At 33.4% G+C, this 20,745-nt stretch overlaps 1 protein-coding gene across 1 annotated transcript; it reads left to right on the forward strand.

The window, feature by feature from the left end:
• Positions 1 to 548: 548 nt before the first annotated feature.
• On the forward strand, positions 549 to 19,682 carry LOC137925435 (glutathione synthetase-like). The gene is made up of 13 exons (XM_068768871.1): positions 549 to 805; positions 1,364 to 1,459; positions 3,555 to 3,671; positions 4,056 to 4,204; positions 9,258 to 9,395; positions 12,943 to 12,985; positions 13,408 to 13,578; positions 14,488 to 14,555; positions 15,439 to 15,543; positions 16,481 to 16,684; positions 17,611 to 17,746; positions 18,602 to 18,693; positions 19,256 to 19,682. The coding sequence occupies exons 1-13, from the start codon at positions 659 to 661 to the stop codon at positions 19,383 to 19,385; spliced, it is 1,596 nt and encodes a 531-aa protein (XP_068624972.1). The 5' UTR covers positions 549 to 658; the 3' UTR covers positions 19,386 to 19,682.
• The last annotated feature ends 1,063 nt before the right edge of the window (positions 19,683 to 20,745 follow it).

The raw sequence follows: 20,745 nt of genomic DNA on the forward strand, positions 1-20,745 counted from the left end.
AATATGTTAAATGTTACTATTTGAGTAAAGTCCGAAAAATACAAAAAGATTTTATCTATTAAAGTGAGTTAGCAAAAGAGTATTAAAAACTGTTTTTAATTATTGTATTAAAATGAAATTTGTCATTAATACAATAATTTGTATAGCCTTTATAAAACCGAACTATTTAGTTAAATACTTGTGTTAAAAGACTTAAATTTAAAGAATTTCTTCTTTGTTTAATTAAAGAGCGTTTTACTATCTAAATTATTTTATTACGTTCTATGTATTGAAATACTTTCATTTATGCAAAAAATATCTTCCATCTACACATAAAATTAGAAATGAAATAAATATTGATAATTTTAATCGAGAGTGTAAATAATTATCATTTTAAAACATCACATAAATGACCTTAAAAAAAATAAATTTATGACATGCGGAACGAATTTTTTTTAATCAAATTGCCATTTTAATTAAATTTTATCTTTGATGTATTCCTGTCCTGTAGTCTTTCGCTCATCCACATAATGCTTAAAACTAAGATAAACAAAATTTGACAGTAGTCAACAGTATTCATGATTCACAAAAAGTAACACTTGATACCGCTACAGACGTTTCCAATCGTTGTATTTAAAACAAAAATTGAATAAATTAATAATCAAATTTTATTAACATCATGTCTCAAGCTCGCCTTGCTTCTTGTATTCCCTTGCCTCTCGAACACAAAATGCTAGTTACAGTAATAGAAAAAGCAAAAGATTGGGCATTAATGCACGGTGTGGGGATGAGGGATAAAAAACACTTCACCAAAGATTCTATACAGGTATTTATTTATACTAAGCCCCACCAGTGTCCAGGCCAAGTGTAGGTTGCTTGATTAATGTTTCTTTAAATTTACTTTTACGGTTTTTTTTTACCATTTAAGATGATATTAGTGTGTGTCATGTATAAATTTAACTATTGTCGCAATGTCCTTTCGAGACTTCCATCTGGATAGATTGAATTTATTACCTTTTTTGATCATTATTATTTCCATTCTCTCTAGTTTTGGCATTTTGAGTGTGCTTGTATTTTTTTTGTGCAATTAATACTAAGTCAGTGTAAATATTTCATAACATTATTGTCATGCCGTAACAACTAAGAGCTATAAATAAACAATTAATTTAATTTGATACTTTATAATAATTTTTCAAAACACACTGTATGTATTTTGCACCATGAGTTTAAACTACTGTTTTATTCACAAATTTGTTGAAACATTCTATGATATACTTGATAATAGTTGTTTCATATACTAGGCATAATGTACATATATTAATTTTATACCCAATCTCTATGATTTTTGTATGTATCCTAATTAACTTAATATACTTTCCTGCAGATTGCACCATTTGTGTTGTTACCGTCACCATTCCCAAGCACAGAATTCCATAAAGCCGTAGAACTTCAGCCGGTTCTGAATGAACTTATGCATAAGGTAAAATTAAAGTTATATATATAAAAAATATGTAAATTAAACAGTTTCAAAAGTGTGCAATATAACTATGCATCCATAAATTTATCACAAAATAGAACAGTCTAGAGAAAAATCATAGGAGAGACTGAAGTGTTTGGATACAACCCTCAATTAAGGAAATAACTTATAAGATACTTTAAAACATCAACATCTTATATAGTCAATTAATATCAATTTTTGTTAAAAAAAAATAGTTTATAGTTGCTCTATTATATTATATTTATATTTGGTTTTTGTGTTTATCAGGTTACATTTGGTAAGTTTCCATAGGAATTTCATTCATCATTTATTATTGAAATGTATTGTCACCCCTCCTTTGTCTAAAACACTGCTTTGTCGTATACAACAATGATCCAAAGAGACTATGTAGTTTTTCTGCCCAAAATTGTCAATCAATATTAATACAAATCATATAACAATTTCATAACCATTTAAATTGGATGACTAGATAAAATGAATGTGCACATTACTGTTTTTTTCCTTAAATTGGATACCTTTACAAAAGTTACCTATCAAAATTAACTGTAAACAATAGTTTGCATTAATAGTATGAAAAGTGTCAGTATAGTATTTCAGCTCAAGATCATGATCACATTAGATATTTCTCCAAATTAGAATACAACCAAGTTTATCTTGTCTCAGTGTGCTGGTTTAACCAAGCGACACTGCTCTCATTGAGCATTGAGGGTTGCTTTTAATCTAGCCAACCCAAATATTCAAGAAATCTCAGGAAACCCCTGACTACCAGCAAACTTTTGGATTACTTGGGCAGATACTCCATGACCTAACCAAGGACAAAAGGGTGCTTGGTAAGGGTTGTTAGTTCCCAAAGTGCTAATCCTTTTTTTGGTCAGGTACTATAATTAGATTGTACCATTTCAATAACACTTCAATAGAGATTGTACCTTTTTAAAGAAAACCTTGAGAACTTTACTGCAATGATTCTGGTATTGGATATTATTGATATAAAGTATGAATTGAATAATTAAACAAAAACATTAAAAAATTTAGATGCAATAATAATTGAGTTCTTTATAACATTGAATGAATTGTATGTTTCATTGCAGTTGTTGTTTATTTCAGGTTGTGTAAATAATGAGTAATGTATAAATTTAAAATCAACAATTATGTATTTTTCTACAATGGCTTGTCTGCTTTTATGATACATTATTGCAAGAAGGTCAACTTTTTCAACATAACAACTATGTAAACTAATTTAAAAACCCTTGAAATTTTATTTTTCTTGTAAATGTAAAATTTCTCAGAGATAGTGAATTTTAAATAACATTCGGAGGTATTTAAGATTAGTGGATTGTGGTATGGTAATAATTTAAAATAAATTATTGTTTCATAACAATATCATTTCTAATCAATTCCTGTTAGCTTTTATTTTATTTTTAGTGGTGATCAAACTTTTGTTTCATTTTAATTGTAATTTGCGGTAACACTAATTTAAAATTATATGAAAATTGGCATACACCAATGTTGTCATATGTCATATACAACATGTACTTTTAAAAAAATTCAAATTATCAATTTAAGATGAAACATTTCTCTTGCTGGATTTCTAAATCAATTGCCAAAAAGTATGTTATATTGTATAAGTTTAATAAGTTTTAATTTAAAGATTTAGCTTGTATGATTGAATAACTGAACTAATGAGATGTCTTAAAAGTAGACATTTTTGATAAAAAATCTTGCTTTACAAAACAATATAGCCCCTACTGTGTTATGATTGACTATATCAATTTCCAATAGGTCAATACCCCATTGGCGTCATTGCTCACAACTTTTAATGATTAATAGAAGTTTTTATTGATGAATTGCACAGCCTTGTGTGAATTGAAAAAAATTAAAAATTTATATTTTAGTTTTATTAGGGAGCTTAATGGACAGCAAAGTGACATCTAAAGATGATACAAAGTACAAAAATTATTGTAATACATAAATGCCTTTTATCTTTTAAGGCTTTAGAAGGTATTTAACTTTATAGGTATACTTAATGTTTTTGTATCAGTGATCAAAATTTAAAAATGTAATCTTTTTCTTTTTTAAGGTTGCCCATGATGTTGATTTTTTAGAGCACACTTTACAAAATGCCTTACAAGTAGATGAATTCACAGCAAATCTATATGACATATGGGTAAAGGTTCGTCAAGAAGGAATTACACAGGTAAACTAAATTTTATGATTACAATGCTATTTGTGTCTTTATTTTGATGTTTTAGAAGTGCCAAATAGATTTTTAATTTAGTAATGTGAAACATATTGGAGTATATATTTTTCATCCAATATCCAAGAATCCATAATGCTATAAACTTTATATGCTACTATTGTCATGTTCATGAGTGGCCAATTTTCACCTCATAAAGTAAAAGGTGTGATCAAACATATAACATAACAGTGTTAATTTTATAATTCTTACTTTAGAAAATTTTATTCATAGTGAGTGGTGAGCCCTATACTTGCGGGATACAAAATGGACTACAATTTCGTACAAATTATATTGAGATATATATAATATTTAAGATAATTGTTTGATATATGTCTGGCGTAGCCTATAACTCTTGGCATGCTGCGCTCCGACATAATGCTGGAGTCGAGATGTCCGCACATAGTCAACCAATGTGCAAAACACACGCCGTATTGCTCCTGGAAACAGGTGGAAATCAACAGCATTGCCTCGGGTTTCGGTCACCTTGGACCGATTTCAAGGGAAATACAGAGGTTACGCTATGAACAATATGCCTACATATGTAGTTGTTTTGTGTCATGCCTTTACATTTGTTTTAGTAGACTATATAGCGGACCAACCGAGCTCTTTATTTCGAAAAAATTGCACCACTTATTTTATACAAGAGTTATAAAGACGAATAAATGATTTTGGATATATTAATTTCAAAATATATCTTATTATGTTTTGTATTCGCAATTGCAAAATTGATAAAATTGTATTTTTTGTATCTGTCAAATTCGAGTTGTCAATTATTGGCGCGTAATGTTTTTCTTATATTTCAAAGACGTGCAAATTTTTCGTACGAATTTGTCTTTGGGCTGTTTGTGGCATTTACTTGTTTGTTCAAATTTTTTTTTGTATGGTGTATGGAACAAAATCAAGTGACCAATTGATGTATGTAATATTATAGATTTATCTAAACAGAAAGCAAAAATTTTTTTATAGAATTAATAAATAATAGTGATGTAACTAACATGATCATTTAAAACTTTTTTATGAATATTAGTAAGATAAATCGTGGAAAAAAATAGTTTTGATGATAAAAGGTACACGCCTTATACATAAACACGCCTCGTCGTTATGTATACTCAACTAAATAGTACGGAACCTTTTTATAAGAACGGGAAGGGGTAGGAAGGAGAGCGATTTTTCTAAACTAAACTAATACACAATATAATCTAGGCTTCGTTGATAATAAATTGTTTATAACTAAGTAAATAAATAACCCGTTTTGCGCTTAAAAATAATACTTTTATAACTCGTTTAACAACAATGCTATATCGGTATTAGAATCTATACGGAAGTTATTTTTTGGACGTCACAATAAATTCATCGTTTAGGTACCGCGTCCCAAACAGAGTTTTTGAAATAATGTTTTAGTGTAACAGGTCAGTCAAATATTAACTGGTTTTAAAAGTTGAGTTTTTGTGCTAATTGTTACGCGTAAAATAACTTTTTTTTTTAACATGTTAAATTTATGAAACAGTACGCGAAATTATTAACGATTAGCTAAAGTAAATAGTAGAATAGATTAAAAACCGCTTAGATTGTAACTAACTTATCAATGTATCGCATAACCTTTAAGACATGGCTATTAGTAACAACCTTAATTAAGGTCATTTAATATGTGTACGTTCGACATAAATGGTTTTTAAAATCGTCAATTTATCTCTAATTTAGATAATTATTTAAATATACTTGCTCGAGAACTGCTTAACATGCCATGGAATCACCAGAGTACGGTATTTAAAGACTGAAGAAGACCTTGTAATACTTTGGTTAATAAAATTAAAAAAGAACCTTCTGAATCGGGCCTGGGATTTCAAGCCACTCGCTGCAGAAGTGATTATGGAATGGGAGTAACTATTTGGCAGTACGGTGTTTTCTTTAAGCGTTGAGATGGTCACCGGGTTCGTTTCGTAGACTTTATCCTTCAGATACCCTCATAAAAAAAGTTCTAGTATACATAAATCGTCATATAAATATCCAATTGGACCGGTTGGAAGCGTCCAGCGTCTTCTGACGTTCGTAACAAGGAATTCTGGTTCACCTTGTCGTTGGACATCCTACCCTGTGCTTGCGGATCCGTGGTATCTACACCAGATATTTTAAGAACCTAGCAGCTATTTCCACACTTTCCAGATGTCATAGTCCTGTGAGTCGTTTAGCTGCTGTGAGGTTGTCAATTAGGCCCAGAGTGGAAGACCACGTTTCAATGCCATAAATTACAACTGGTGACACATGCTCATGTAGTTAATATTCGTGTGTGCAACCGATGGCGCGTTTTATAAACGATCACGAGATCGAACTTTCGTGTTAATGTTCCTGCGGGTGTAATAAATAAAAATAAAAATTAATTTTACAAATAAAAGCATTCCGTAGAATCGTAAAATATCTTAGATCTAGTGAGGCTGTAAATGTCAAAGAAATAACAACTTTAACATGTCAACTGCCTAAGGACAAACGTGTACGAACTCTGCGGGTGCGTTCGGGTCAGATCTGCCCGAAAAAAAGTAGTCTACATTATATCGAATTACATAAAAAATACAGTTTAAAATCGCTTGCTCTGGATGTACTACAGAACACAGGATCATAAACAATAATATATCATTATTCATTTCAAAAAATTCGTTTCGGACACTTATAGGCGCCGTGTTGCGGCACACGAAGGGTTAATCATGATATAAAATAAAATAAGTCGGTTATTGCCCGTTAGGACGTCAACAAGTATAAAAACAAATGCTAATAAATAACAAGAAAACAATACTCGTTATGTATATAAAATATTTGCACACACGTAATAGGCAGTAAAACAATCATTTACTACATTTATTTGCATAACTATCGCTTTTATTTACATAAACGTGTATATTATACCGTAGATATACAAACTTGTATAATTTGTAAATACCGATAATATTTATCAGTGACAATTTTTCTATATGGTGTCATTTCCAGACGATTTAGCTTGTGTTAAATTAGCATGTTGAAATGTAACTATTTAGTTGCATTTTAATATGATTATATTTTAAATTATTATTAATACAGCCTTAATACTGTCAAAGCTTAAAGGGGTGAATGTGTAGCTCATTTGCTGTGAATTAATGTACTGTTCATCCTTTCCAAAAAACAAGGGTTTTAGAATTAATAAATGACATAGATAAAAATAAGCGCAAAATTTGAAATATGTATATGCGGACTGTACTGACAGAAGTTATTGGCGTGTCGCATTCTACATAAAAAATAAATTTGTGTGACATATTACAATGATAACTGTACACAAAGGTGATTAAAAACAGGTGTAAAAGTTTTTGATGACAAATTGATCTTTACATATATATTTAAAGCTTTTATACTTATAACCTATAGGATCATCATATATCATATCATCCTATAGGAGTTTCCACTTAAGTACTAAATCAGGGGTACCTACCCGCGACTCAACGGTCGCCGTCGAAACATTTTTGCAGTTCAACCAATATATCCGTTAAGTCAATTTTAAAAGCCTATAGAAGCCCACTTCAAGGAATAGGCCTCCACTAAAGATATCTATAGGGGATATTCCATAATCGCCACTCCTTGATCATCACGTGGGTTGGCGACCGCAGTGTGTTATTATGGTACATAAAGGACGCTGCTGGCCATCCGCTAGATTTTTTTGTGAGTAACAAAGTGTAAATTATATAAGATTGTATCCCCAGAATCCAATCTATTCTATCAGCGCCGTGAGCTAAAAAACACACACGAGTTTTCGAACGAAACGACTAAAATAAAATAAGCTACGTACATTGCACACCGTCAGTGTAGCCTTTCGATAACCAACTGGTCTCTTCGGAAATGAGATCGGATCATATATCACAAGGGATGCCAACCCATGATCATACTGGATAGAAATGTGACTGGAATTTCTTTCGCCACTTCTCCGAGCACAACAACAGCACCTGATCAAGGCTAGGTTCGGCCCGCAAGGTCGCCTTAGTGTCGAAATGCTAAGCGAGTATTATCAGCGTGTGACAATCCTAGCCGAGGTCCCCTCGTAGAGGTCCATGACCCTAGTCACTCCATGAAGCGTCCACCGAAACGATCTAATAGCTTGACGGCCTCCCTATCCGTCAAAATAACGGTGTACAGCGGCTCGAGCCTAGGCTTTCCCGGGAGCCCTCGTGCTTGGTACTTTAAACGAATCTTACGCTAGGACTCTGCCCCCTACCAACTCAAACCCGTGGAATCTGCAAATGCTTGGACAGTAAACAAGTATCAAAAATCATATTCTGGTTTTAGTGAATTTTTAAAATAATTAGAGTTATTGTGGTCTTCGTTCCAACAGTTCTGCTTCTACAGACTACAAGCTTACTTAATTACATTAAATTTAATGATGCTTTATCCAATGACATTGTAATATATAATTAGATTATTTCATTACTGTTACAAGAAAATGAATAAACCTATTTTAATACGTAATTTATTTTTTAATTAATTTATTATCTTTGCAACCAAACACAGCTGAACCCAGCGATGTAATATTGTTTAGTATGAGTACAATTATGTAATATAATGCAATTGTTTAGAACCGTGTAATATAGAGTAAATATAATTAAAACTTTTGGGGCATTGACTGTTTCACACAGCTTAGGACTGCTGTGTTACAAGATAAATCTTGTTTCGTATGACGACGAAGAACTTGTGTATTAGGGGCGTATAGGGATCGGTATATCTCAGCCTTTTGACTGTCATATTGTTGCTGTCTCACGTTATAATGTATAATCTTGGTAAGTGTAAAGTAAACAAGTGTTAGAGGAATTTATTTTCCAAATGGAATAATATTCGTCTATAAAGTCACTGTACACAAGGCAAAGTTCGATTTATACAGTAAATAAATATTATCTTTGTTGTATGTAAAATAGAGTTTATTTCAGCCATTTGCATCATATATAATTTGTTTATATATATATATATATATATATATATATATATATATATATATATATATATATATATATATATTTATTATACCTTCATTTATTAGTAATTTTATGCGTTATGAAAATATGTGGTATTATATTTTAAATATTTGGTTTCAATACTCTTCGATGATATTGACCACGTAAACATATCATATATATACGCTTATGATGCAAATGGCTTAATGTGCCTTTAGGAAATTATTGAATCAATTTCAAATATTTTATATCTTATACTTGAGTCCTTTGGATGACAAGTATACCGATCCCTGGTATAGGAGATAGATACTATACATTGTCGTGTATGCAGTTTTTAGCAATAACTAATTTGGTAAAAAACTTCATTTTGAGTTTGATACTAAAAATATCAATCTTTAAATGTTATAGGAACGTTTTATATGATCAACTAGTAATAAAACAAAAAATGTTTTGTTATTACCCTAATTTTAAGCTAGAAATAAATATATGATTATTTATAATAAGTAAAGTTATTTTTTATATTAAACCTGCGCTGTCATCAAAATGGCGACCGGAAATATTAAAATGATAATTAAATTTTACAGTCAATCGGGCTCGGCCTCTTCCGGTCCGACTACCTGTTGCAGTACAGTAAAGAGGCGAACAAAATAAAGCAAGTGGAGTTTAACACGATAGCGTCCAGTTTCGGCGCCATCAGCTCCCAGCTGCCCGCTATGTCTCGGTACCGACATGTTTTGTGCTGTCCTCTTGTGTGTGAGCGCATGTCTGTCATTAAAAAAAAAGTATATGTTCGAAATTCAAATTTTGTTTTTAATATAAACACGTCATGCTTCACACACACAAGCGGGCGATTCAGTCAACATCTCTCATGTGACTGCTCTGTCTCTGCACGCTATGCAATCATTATCACCACTGGATATCGCTTGTTGTCTGTTTTTTTTTTTCTTTTACTGTCTGTACGCACCGCTTTCGCTTTACTTTTTTTTATTTGCACCGTATTGTAAATTGGGTAACTGAAACGTTGAGAATGTTTAAAAAAAAGAATATTTGAATTTGATTTAGATTTAGAATGCGCATGTATTTTGAACGCATAGCTACAGTAGTGTTCACTTGAGAGATGTTACCTGCGGCCTGCATTGTCGGTAAAGTAAATGGTGCGTTTCGCGTTTGTTTGAATTTTTATTTGTTGTACAATTCCGTTTTTATATCCATACATTGCTGGGTTTGGCTTAGGGTACACATCTTTCAAACGGTTCAGTGTAAGCTTGTCTCACACACACACACACGGGCACATTTAATATGTTTCGTTTTTTTATGGTTCCATCATATCCACTTTCACATTTTGGTGTACAGTGTGTGAATATAGTATTTATTCTGTTTTAATATAAGCTCTTTCGTATATTTTAAACGTAAAAAACCTTGGCTCAAAAATCTAAAGAAGAAACGAACTTTTCGTTCGTTGCATTAATGAATATATAAAAAGACATGTTAATTGATTATTACAATACACGTATTTTTGAATTAAAATGTATTAAAAATATAAGTTATGAAAGCTATTAATAATAATGCAACAATTATGTATCTAAGTTACACGAAGATACATCAAAGTGATTGTACTTGAATACACAGGAAGAATTAATTCGGTTTGACTTTTATTAATTTGGTTGACACCAAATACGATCCCGAATTAATAATTATTTAAGCCGGGATTTGTCTTTTCGTTTGGTTTTTTATCTATAAGGTATACATATAGAAAAACAACCCAAGTCGTGTCTTTTCGCCACGTCACTACAGGGCGCGTTCATCTTCGAAATCTACAGAATTTAAAAATGTATTCCAATCGAAGTTCTCGGGGAACCCCATGTAAAGAGGAGAAGGGCGGTTACTATGAACAGGTGAAGATGAAGCGCCTTCAGCGGTTTAAGTTATGCTAAAGACCTACCTTTAGTACATCTCTAATTTGAAATAAAGATTTATCTCTAGCATTACAGTCTCGTGGTTTTTATCGTTTATACCACGAGATCCAATCCGTTTAAATCGTTGCCCTTGGCTGGCCTATTTTTTTGTTCAGATGTCTATTTTTTTTAAATTTAACCTTTAAACTATACTAACCAACTTTCCAAACACCTCGATATTCCGAGCCCCTTTTCAAAATTTAAAATTTTTCCCGAGACTCAGGTTGGCCTCTTCCGCCATAAAAGTGATTTAGTGAGTGTTCTAGTTCACGGACCCTTCCGCTCCGTGAACTCAGTACCGATGAAGCTGTAAAAGCCTTAGGGCTAACAGCATTAACATCTTCAGAAACAATAGAATAGTGAGAGTATGTTACTTTGGCTCATATGAAATAAAAAAAATGTGTACAAAATTTAGTTATAAAATAACAGAAAATAGACATAAAAACAGAGTTAGTAATATTCTAAAAAAATATGATAATTCTAAAAAAACAAATTGATTTTCTCTGTGGTCGATCGCAGTCTGAATAATTTTAAAATAAAAAATAAGTTTTTTTAGGTAATAAGTTTTTTTTTTTTTGCAGTAATTGCCACATAATAAATAATTATTCGAATCTCATTAAATGCGCGAGAATATTATAATCAAATTAACGTTTAATTTGAACAAAAAAAATAAACTTACGGTAATATAAATATGTATTAAATAAAATAAACTTGAATATTTAAAAAGTTTTACTAAATTTGCCATTGTAATATCAAAAATAAATTATTTTTTTAAAAAATTGTAGTAGAACAGGGGTAATCAACCTTTTCTATCAAAGGCCCTGTCCAAAATATATGTACTATTGCGCGGGCCAAAATCATACTTATTAGTATTTAAAATGAAAAGATTATGTAAGCATGATAATAATATGTACTGTAAAAAAAAATAATCGAGCCGCATAAAATTTCAGTGTCGCAAACGGGTCGTGGGTTGCTCGCCCCTGTCATAGACAATTTTTTTTTCATAAAATCACAAGCAACGTCAAAACACCCAAGACTATTCTGTACGACTTTCTGTATTTTGTAAATAAATATATTGATGTATTTCTAGAGCATGTAGAATGTACATTTGTAGTGCTAATCCATATTTTTTTATTTCAATTTTTAAGTAGTGTATTGGTTTATTACATGGTTATCAATTATTTGTTTCCCTCTTCACTTATTAGTTTTAGCCTATAAATTTTAAAGTATATCCTAAAAAAATATTGGTTAAGAACTTGGCAGTACAAAATAATATTAATAGTTAAAGAAATAAGCGGTTAAGGGAGCTAACGATTGATATACCTTGTTAAGTATGTAGAATTTATTGTAAAATATATTTCTTTCTTCTGCATGTTTTGTATTACTCTTTATTATTTGTAATTTACTTTGAGTTGTAAAAGATGTGGGTAGAATGTAAAAAAAATACAGCGAAGTCTGTCCGTACCCTTAAATGGGCTGTATATACAAAACGTCTTTTTCATTTGACAGGAAGTAAGTGATAAAAAAAAGTCGGGATGGATGTAGTTGTCTAGGTGCTGCAGGGATGTCAGGTGATTTTTGTCTGCTGGTCGTCGTCTATGTGCAGGGATCGGATATACGGATGTATTTTTACCTATTTTGTCAAATATAGCGCTACCAAAACCGCAGTACCCCTACTTAGGAAAGTATTACGATGTGGGGGGAAAAAGAGCAGGAAACAAACGAAGCAGCCGATGCTCCCCTCTAATTCGCTGCGCGCACACCCAAGTTGCTGTTTAGCAGTTTCGGCAGGGCCATAAAGAAAAGTAGAGTCGGATTGATTTACTAATAGAGAACCAACCAGCAAAAGGTTGGCAACAGTTTGGGATATGTACCTGAGAAGTAACAGATTGATGTCTTTGCGTTACATGCACATTCACAAAATTATTTTCGAAAGTTCTTTCTATATTAAGCCAACGCTTTAGGTAAATATACATCCGAATATCCTATCTCTACAATTCTGGCTGATAACTTTCAAATAAAAAAATAACTTTCGGACATACGGATTTCATGTTTTCTTTCGCTTTGTTTTGCATGGTTTCGTATATATACTTTTTGGTTTATATTAAATGGTATTGACTTATTTTTTTGGTGAAAGCATGTATGTTTAAAAGATAATTAGTGAAATATTTAAGCATGAAATTAGAGCAGTCACATTAATGTTATGATAATAAAAATAACGGCTTCGGTAATAATTTCAAATGTTACTAAAAACTTTTTGGTTGTTTATGTATTGCTTCATAATGTTATAATAACATATTATATATTTTTCAGCTACATACTTCGCCAGTTGGGACACGGGGATCTTATTAAAAAAGTAAGTTTTGTTTAAATATGTTATGTATGTCATCATTATCATGTCTTCCGATAGAAAGGCAAAATTTCTTCTCCCAATCCAGCGACTTGCTGCGATCTAAACTATGTCGTTAGTCCACATAGTGGGGGATATACCAAGGCCGTTTTAACCTCGTAGCCGCCATTCGAGAACATTTCGCCCCACTGCCGCTTTAGACGAAAAGTTATATGCACAATATAATTTAAATTTAGATTTCACCGAATTAGTAAATCTTTATATGATCACAGATAACGTTCAAAAATCTTTTATTGCTAGATTAAAAAAAAATTATACCGCGGTAACTTGAGTGTTTGCCTCCAGGTTATTTCAATATATTAATATTCTATTAAAAAAAACTATGGTCTGTATGATGTTTACGTGGTTTTATTTTTTAAAACTTGAAGATGCCAGAGAACAATGCTCTGTCGGGCCTGTGCTCCGGCATAACGGAGGCATTCGACATGTTCGGCGTTGACAGCGCGGTCATCCTGTTCGTCGTGGAGGAGGTGTCCTACAACATATGCGATCAGAGGTTCCACGAGTTCGAGATATCAGAGAAGAGGCCTGACATCATGGTGAGAATATAAGTCCATAAAATAAGGCCGGCTATGACCCGTGGGTACAGTGGAGTCCAGGACCATAACTGTCGGTCATATACGTAACAAATTAGTTTGTACGCAAAACGCGCGTTTAAAAAATTAAATTTATCAGGCTTAAATTCACTTAATAAAGACTAGAACAATAGTAAAAGTATATTGAATCAGTGGTTTTATAAGATATGAAGTAGACTATGATGATGCATCTTTGAAAAAGAGATCACTCACCGAATCCTATTCCAATGGATAGTATTCCGGAAGTTCTGAAACATCTTCCTGTCCAAAATACGGCAATGTCTGAAGTCGAAAATCTATGATAAGTATGTTTCCGTTGATGGCTTGCGAATATGTGACGTGATCGCTTACGATTGGCTTTATAAGAAGGCTCGATGTCATCTATAGAGTATTGGAGAGAGCTATGCTCGGAGTTTCGATGCGATTAGGAAGAAAACTTCATGTGCAGTTACTACGATCCAGTAGATGCAGCGTGGGTAAGTGTACCGACGACATAGTTATGGTCGCGGGCGTCGTGGTGATCTTTGGCGAAGGCCTATGCCTTGCAGAAGGTGCCGGCAGAGAAAGATGAAAAGACTATGATGGGTGATTATTACAATTGAGTAACGTTCTCGGTACGGAGGCCTGGCTTGACTGACGGCTGCGTCACCTTCAACTTCTGAATTACAGTGAAACAGCCGTAATTCACATCTGTTAGCCTAAAAATATTGCATGCCTTTTGCAAACTGGATATATATATATATATATATATATATATATATATCATATACTTGTCATCTTTATACTCTCGGCTACTAAAATGAGTACTACTACAAGTAAACAGTATTTTCTGAACAGCACATACACAATGAAGAAATAATCTTTTTTCTGCAGATATATAGAAAGACTTTGAATGAAATATACGAGGAGACAACACTCAACGACAAGAAACAGCTTATACTGTAAGTATTGTATGATAATTATTTTTGATTTTATCTAGTTATTTTAGGGTCGTTGCACACGGTCTACATGTGGCTTCAAACGCTGCTATAAAAGCCAAAAGACGCTACTAAAGTGTAGTGTTACCGAAGTCACACGTGATGACAGGGAGACTAATATACGCGCGTCTCCCCCCTCTCATACCCATGGCGCGGTACAGCGGTTTCGGTATTAACATACTTTAAGCACTTGACATAGTGGCTAGTGGTCACTTTTTAAATCCATGCTACCATGACCACCTGATATAAATTTTTCAATGGCTGCATGGAAGACTATCGCAATCGGTAACATCATTTTTCACAAGACAATAAAACAAAGTCTTTGAAAATACTTATAGGATAACAGTTTATAAATTAAAAGAAAGGTTATTTTTATACAATTTGGAAATATGGACACGCATTTCTTCCAGTTTAATCAGTATTTAAATAATGATCACATTAAATGAAAACAACCGCTATGAAGATTCATATTTATTTCAATTCAAAATAATCTACCTGCGTGCGTGCTTTGCTTTCTAACAGGTTAAACGGGGTAAGACGTGAGTTGCGTGTGTGCTGAAGAACAATGAACACCGATATTGGATCCTTAAAAACACCGTACTTAGCAAAAATAGGTTCGGACTTTTGTCAATCGAACTGCACCATTACAAAGTAATGCCTTTCAAAGGCAATTTATGTAAAAGTACCTGTTTAAATTACATCTTAAAACCAGTGCTTGACTGTTTGCTACAGAAGTATCGTAGATATTCAAAAGGGTAAAGTCTTCTAGAATAAATTAATGCAATTTATCATAATCAAGAATTAGTGTAGAAGATACGAGTATCATTGTGTTATTTCTGTACCGCAGTGACGGTCGGCCCGTGGCTGTGGTGTACTACCGGTCGGGGTATGAGCCGGCGCAATACCCGTCGTCGCGGGAGTGGGACGCCAGGCTGCGCGTGGAGAGATCCTCGTGAGTAAACATTCTGTCCGATTCGTATGACAATATGGCATACTCTTTTAACTTAATCAAACACTCTTACTATGGGGTTGTTCAATATGATAGCTTTGAAGAGAGGAGTGTCCAGTATCTTGTCGCTTGTTGTGATAAGATGTGGGACACGGAGGAAGAGGATACGCGAGTCGAGTGGAAGGGAGACTAAGATAACATGACGTTCACGATACTTCAATGATCAAATGTAGATAACTCAGAATATTTAAGGAACCCTCAAATTTTTGTGTGAGTTGTGTGAGTTTGCCAATTAAGCATTATTTTTTAAATTTAACAGATTGTCTGGTAGAGATGGCTTCGAGCGATAAGACCGCCTCTTGTATCATATGATTTTTTTTATTCTTTCTCTATTATTGTCTATGGTATATAAAAAAATGAAAATAAATAAATAAAATATTTTTTTGCCAAAGAAGAAGGTAGGAAGTACGAGAACGGATATTTCTTCTGCTTATATAAATTTTAAATTCCGTACGGCGGCATCGTTTTCCTCCTTCATTATTTTGGTCCGAGAGGAGAAGGTTCATCACTGTATGAAGGTGAAGCAGCATTCAGGATAACTTTCTATGTGAGTGGCCACTTCCGTCATTACATTTTACTGTTGCCTCATGCATAGGCTCTTTCCAAAGATACATTTACCGGTCCTGCGCTGTTCGCATCCGCGACCTTGATAACGTCGTCGGTCCAGATGGGGGGCTTACCCACGACGCATCTACCTTTCGGTCTCAACAGCCGGCTGCACGAGTGACCTTCCCCGCCAACTGCCTTTTCTGACGAGCAATTCTTCGAGCTACGTTGGTGACTTTGGTTATTCTACGATCTTCTTATTGAATACTGGCAATAAGATCGGATATATAAAACTTTATCCATGTCAACAGTAATAAAATGAATACCGTTACAGAGCTATCAAGTGTCCGTCTATCCAGTATCAGCTGGCGGGAACAAAGAAAGTGCAGCAGGCTTTAGCTGCTCCCGGAGTGCTGGAGAAGTTCATGGGGGACGCGGTGGCGGGCAGCGTGCGCGATATCTTCACGGGTCTCTACTCCCTAGACTTCGACGAGAGCGGCGAGAGAGCCGTGGACATGGCACTCGCCGATGCAGAGAGGTAACCTCTTTGATACAAATCAAAACTACCCCACATATTGATAACGCTAGACCGCCTGAACTGTTAAAAAGTGAGCACTTGTGCAATCTATATATTATAATACCAATGAGGATTAAGAAAATTTTTAGTCTCAGTAAAGAAGTTTCTAGAAATTCTCTACACGATTATCTTTTCTTCTAGACTAACACAGCAGCCCTATAGGGATCCGCGTGTTGAGCGCTATGCGAGTATTATTGATGAGTAACAGCCCATGCCGAGGTCCCCTATAGGGGGCTTTTAAATTAAGCCCCTTCATGGAACATCCGCCGCTATCCAAGAGTTCGGTGGCCTTTCAAGCCTGTGCAGCAGTAGTGCGGCCTGCAGCTTATCTAGAGCTCCAAGGTTCGCTACCTTAAACAAGGACTTGGTTGGTCGCCTACTGCCTCCTGCCACGTTAAACCCGTGGAATCTGCAAATGTCCCAAATGGCATTTGCAGCAACAAGTCCGGTAAAAAAATATTTAATTTGACCTCAAAAGATTCCTAATGAGATAGCTTCACGTTCAAAGTATTAGATTAGCGTGTACAGAAGGTTCTGCTTGATAGAAAGAGACAAATTGGTATTTGAACGGTTGTTTCTTAAACCATATTTAATAACATATTATTTATGTCACTAAATTTTATATCACAGAATAAAAATAATGACAGACATGATACAATACAACAAATAAAATTTAACTTGTAACGCCTGAATTTCTTCCTAATGTTAATAAATCCTTCATATGTGCGCATATATGAAAAAGTTTCACAAGATATGTCAGACATTCCTTTCCTTAGTTTTAACTCTAGAATTAAAAGTCAAATTTCTGGCCGGCTCTTCTCAGTAGATCAGAATTCCGTGCCGGTGGTAGCTTACTTGAATAATGATCATTTGAATTTATGTTTCAGGTTTGTGCTGAAGCCGCAGCGGGAGGGCGGTGGCAACAACCTCTACGGAACAGAAGTTCGCGAGGCATTGCTTCGCATGCGTCACAGCCGGGAACGAGCGGCCTATATACTCATGGAGCGCATACTACCGCCGCTGGTAACTGTCGCTTTTATAAAGCTTACACGAGAAAATAGTTTCTTGTCAATATGCTGAGTTTTAAATTAACTTAATTTTGTACAACTAAATTTGCTTAAGAAATTTGTTTGTGATGTAGAATCTAGAATTTAATTAGACACGCTGGAAACGAGAAAAAAAAACTAGGTTCAGTTTTGAAAAAATGATCTTAGTCTAAATCTAATATTAGTGCCCGACGTACCTAATTACTATGTGCATATATATATATATATATATATATATTTATATATATACATATATATGTGTATGTGTGTGTGTGTGTAACAAAACAAAAATTTTAATATTCTAAGAATAAGCATATTAAAATACACAAAAAATTAAAAAATAATGTAAAGTAATTAATTCTCGGCAAATTGAAATAGCATTGACCATGTAGCGTGCAAAAAAATTGGCCGCTAGGGCCTTAAATGATTGCTTATGGGGGGTCTTATAAAAAGACTCAAGGTCGCCCAGAGAGCAATGGAGAGTTGTGCACGGTTACCGACAAAGCTTAAATAATTGCACGTCTGAAGTGGCAGTGGCAATGGTCGTTGGGGTCGAAAGGTTCCCGAACGGCGACCACGAGCAAGTAGACTTGGCGTGGGTAAGCCTCCATCAGATGGGTGTCAGGGTCGCAGGAAATCGCTAGATGCGGATAGCGCAAGACCGGTCATCATGGTGATCTTAGGGAGAGGCCTATGCCTTGCAGTATATGTCTATCAGCTGGAAAGTAGAAAAATAACCTTAAGCCTTTATTTACAGATTCACATATACCTGTGACCAACTTTTCCCCTATTTTTACGGCGTCCACTTAATGTGTCATATAACATTTTTCAGGTTTCGGGCTACGTGGTACGACCCGGGGCTCCGGTGCCGCCACCTCTAAGCGACCTGGTCTCCGAACTGGGAATATTTGGAGTCATTATAGGGTGAGTTTTCATTGGATGTTATGCGACTAGGTCATTACGATTAACCTGTAGGAGAAGGTCAGCGTTTAAAATTTTAAATGTTGAATTAGCTAATGATTTTATCAACTACCTGCGGATAGTTTTACTGTGACCTCATAAAGTAACAGATGGATCCAATGTCTGTGGCTGAAAATCCTATTTACACAGTGAATTTAATGCATCGTTCAAGCTAGTAAATATATGAAAAATATAAACGATGAGATTTCTTTCAGATGGACAACACTATTTTTTCTTACAGAGCCATGGTACATTTAATATCACAGACAGTCTTCTCTCGATTGGATTTATGTTATTATATGACAAAAACGACTATGTAAATAAATTTAGATAATGATAGAATTGTTTTATAAATAACACAAACAGTACTGTGGTAAATGGCTGTTAAAATAATGTATTGTTCAAATCGGATTGATCTTCGAGTGGAGCCTGGTACAGGTACCGTTTTCTCTGCGCCACAAGCAACACCCATAAACAATAAAGTCCCTCATGTACAAAGTATACTTATTAACTATATAATTTTTAGTACAAAAGAAAAGATCTACAGTAATCGGCAAGTGGGTCATATGTTGCGGACTAAACTTGCTGACGCCAACGAGGGTGGAGTAGCCGCAGGGCTCGGCGCCTTGGATTCCCCCTTCCTGCTGGATATATAGCGACCGACCTTCATGTAACCAATAACATCATCTAACCAAAAACGTGCTGTTTCCTACCGTATATGAATACATTTTAAGTGATTATTATTTATTTAAATCCTTCAGTTATATACCTACATATATTTTATTTATTAAGGGTTGCAATAAAATTATATTACATACATATACAAAACAGTTAAAAAATAAAGAACTGATTGCAATTATGAAAGACAGGTAACTGCAATATGTGCTGGGTTAACCATTTGATAGCTATCGATCATAATCTTCATGCATTTCAAAAGTAATATAGATAATTTTAATATCATATATATATATATATATATAAAATAATATGTTTATTTTATTTTATATAACATCTAAAAATTTAAAAAAAAGATGTCCATGAATCAAGGAAAAGTTGACATTCAATGTCTGAAATATTACCACCTATACATTATAATATATTATATATTCAATACGTTAAAAAACTATATTTTTGTTTTGGAATGAAAATTATCCTAATGAAAACGCAATAGATACAGGTTTGTATTAAAATAAAATAATAAAAAGTTTGTTTTCTCAAGATCATTTTATATATGAATTACTCTAGATATGAGTAATATGGATAAAAATAAAGGATAATAAAAAATCAGATAAAAAATGGAACTATCTTGTAATATAGTTTGACAAAACTTTTAAAATCTCGTTTTAAGTAAAAAAAATCGGAAACAGCAAGGATTATGTTGGCATTATGTTTGCCTACCCATCCCTTTAGATAAAATATATGTAAATTAAATGATCTAATTTTATATAAGTAATGTAATGATATTCGAATTATTTTTGTGAATTTTATATTCTGACTTTGTATTTAATTTTGGATTATACACGCCCAGGAATGAATTCGCTAATATAAAGCTACTGTTTTTAACATCATATTAGAAATGTGAGACCTAGACATAGACACCCTAGGCTACAAATTATGTTAGAATTACTTGAAAGGTTATTAAATGAGACGGGGTATAATAGAGGTCCTAAAGTAGATGTCACATAGACAATTTGTTTTTTACTCTCTCGCAAGGACAGAGATTTAGCCAAAGTGACATTTTGGTCACATAAATAACCGAAATTTATTACAAATGATATAATTTTTTTTTACAAAACTAATAAATTATTATATATTCTTATGTGTATTGTTACATATTATATTAATGTGTAACGTAATGTATGTACACTTTATTTAAAATGGTATTACATGTTTCTTTTGATGCAATTTCAGTAATATAACAGGCAAACAATTGTCTGTCAAAGATATAACTTTAGATATAATCTTTGCTGAGGAAGCTAACAATGCTTTAAGGGTACTTGTTTGTGTGACATTAGC

The sequence above is a fragment of the Battus philenor genome, unplaced genomic scaffold (assembly GCF_028537555.1).
Source record: "Battus philenor isolate CCGP_79_NKW_IND1 unplaced genomic scaffold, ilBatPhil1.0.hap1 SCAF_27, whole genome shotgun sequence".
NCBI classification, from domain to species: domain Eukaryota; kingdom Metazoa; phylum Arthropoda; class Insecta; order Lepidoptera; family Papilionidae; genus Battus; species Battus philenor.

Coding starts and splice junctions, on each gene's coding strand:
- LOC137925435 (XM_068768871.1), top strand. CDS start 659: ATGTCTCAAGCTCGCCTTGCTTCTTGTATTCCCTTGCCTCTCGAACAC. Junction 9,396..12,942: donor CAGCTGCCCGCTATGTCTCG/GTACCGACATGT, acceptor TATATTTTTCAG/CTACATACTTCGCCAGTTGG. Junction 17,747..18,601: donor AGCGCATACTACCGCCGCTG/GTAACTGTCGCT, acceptor AACATTTTTCAG/GTTTCGGGCTACGTGGTACG.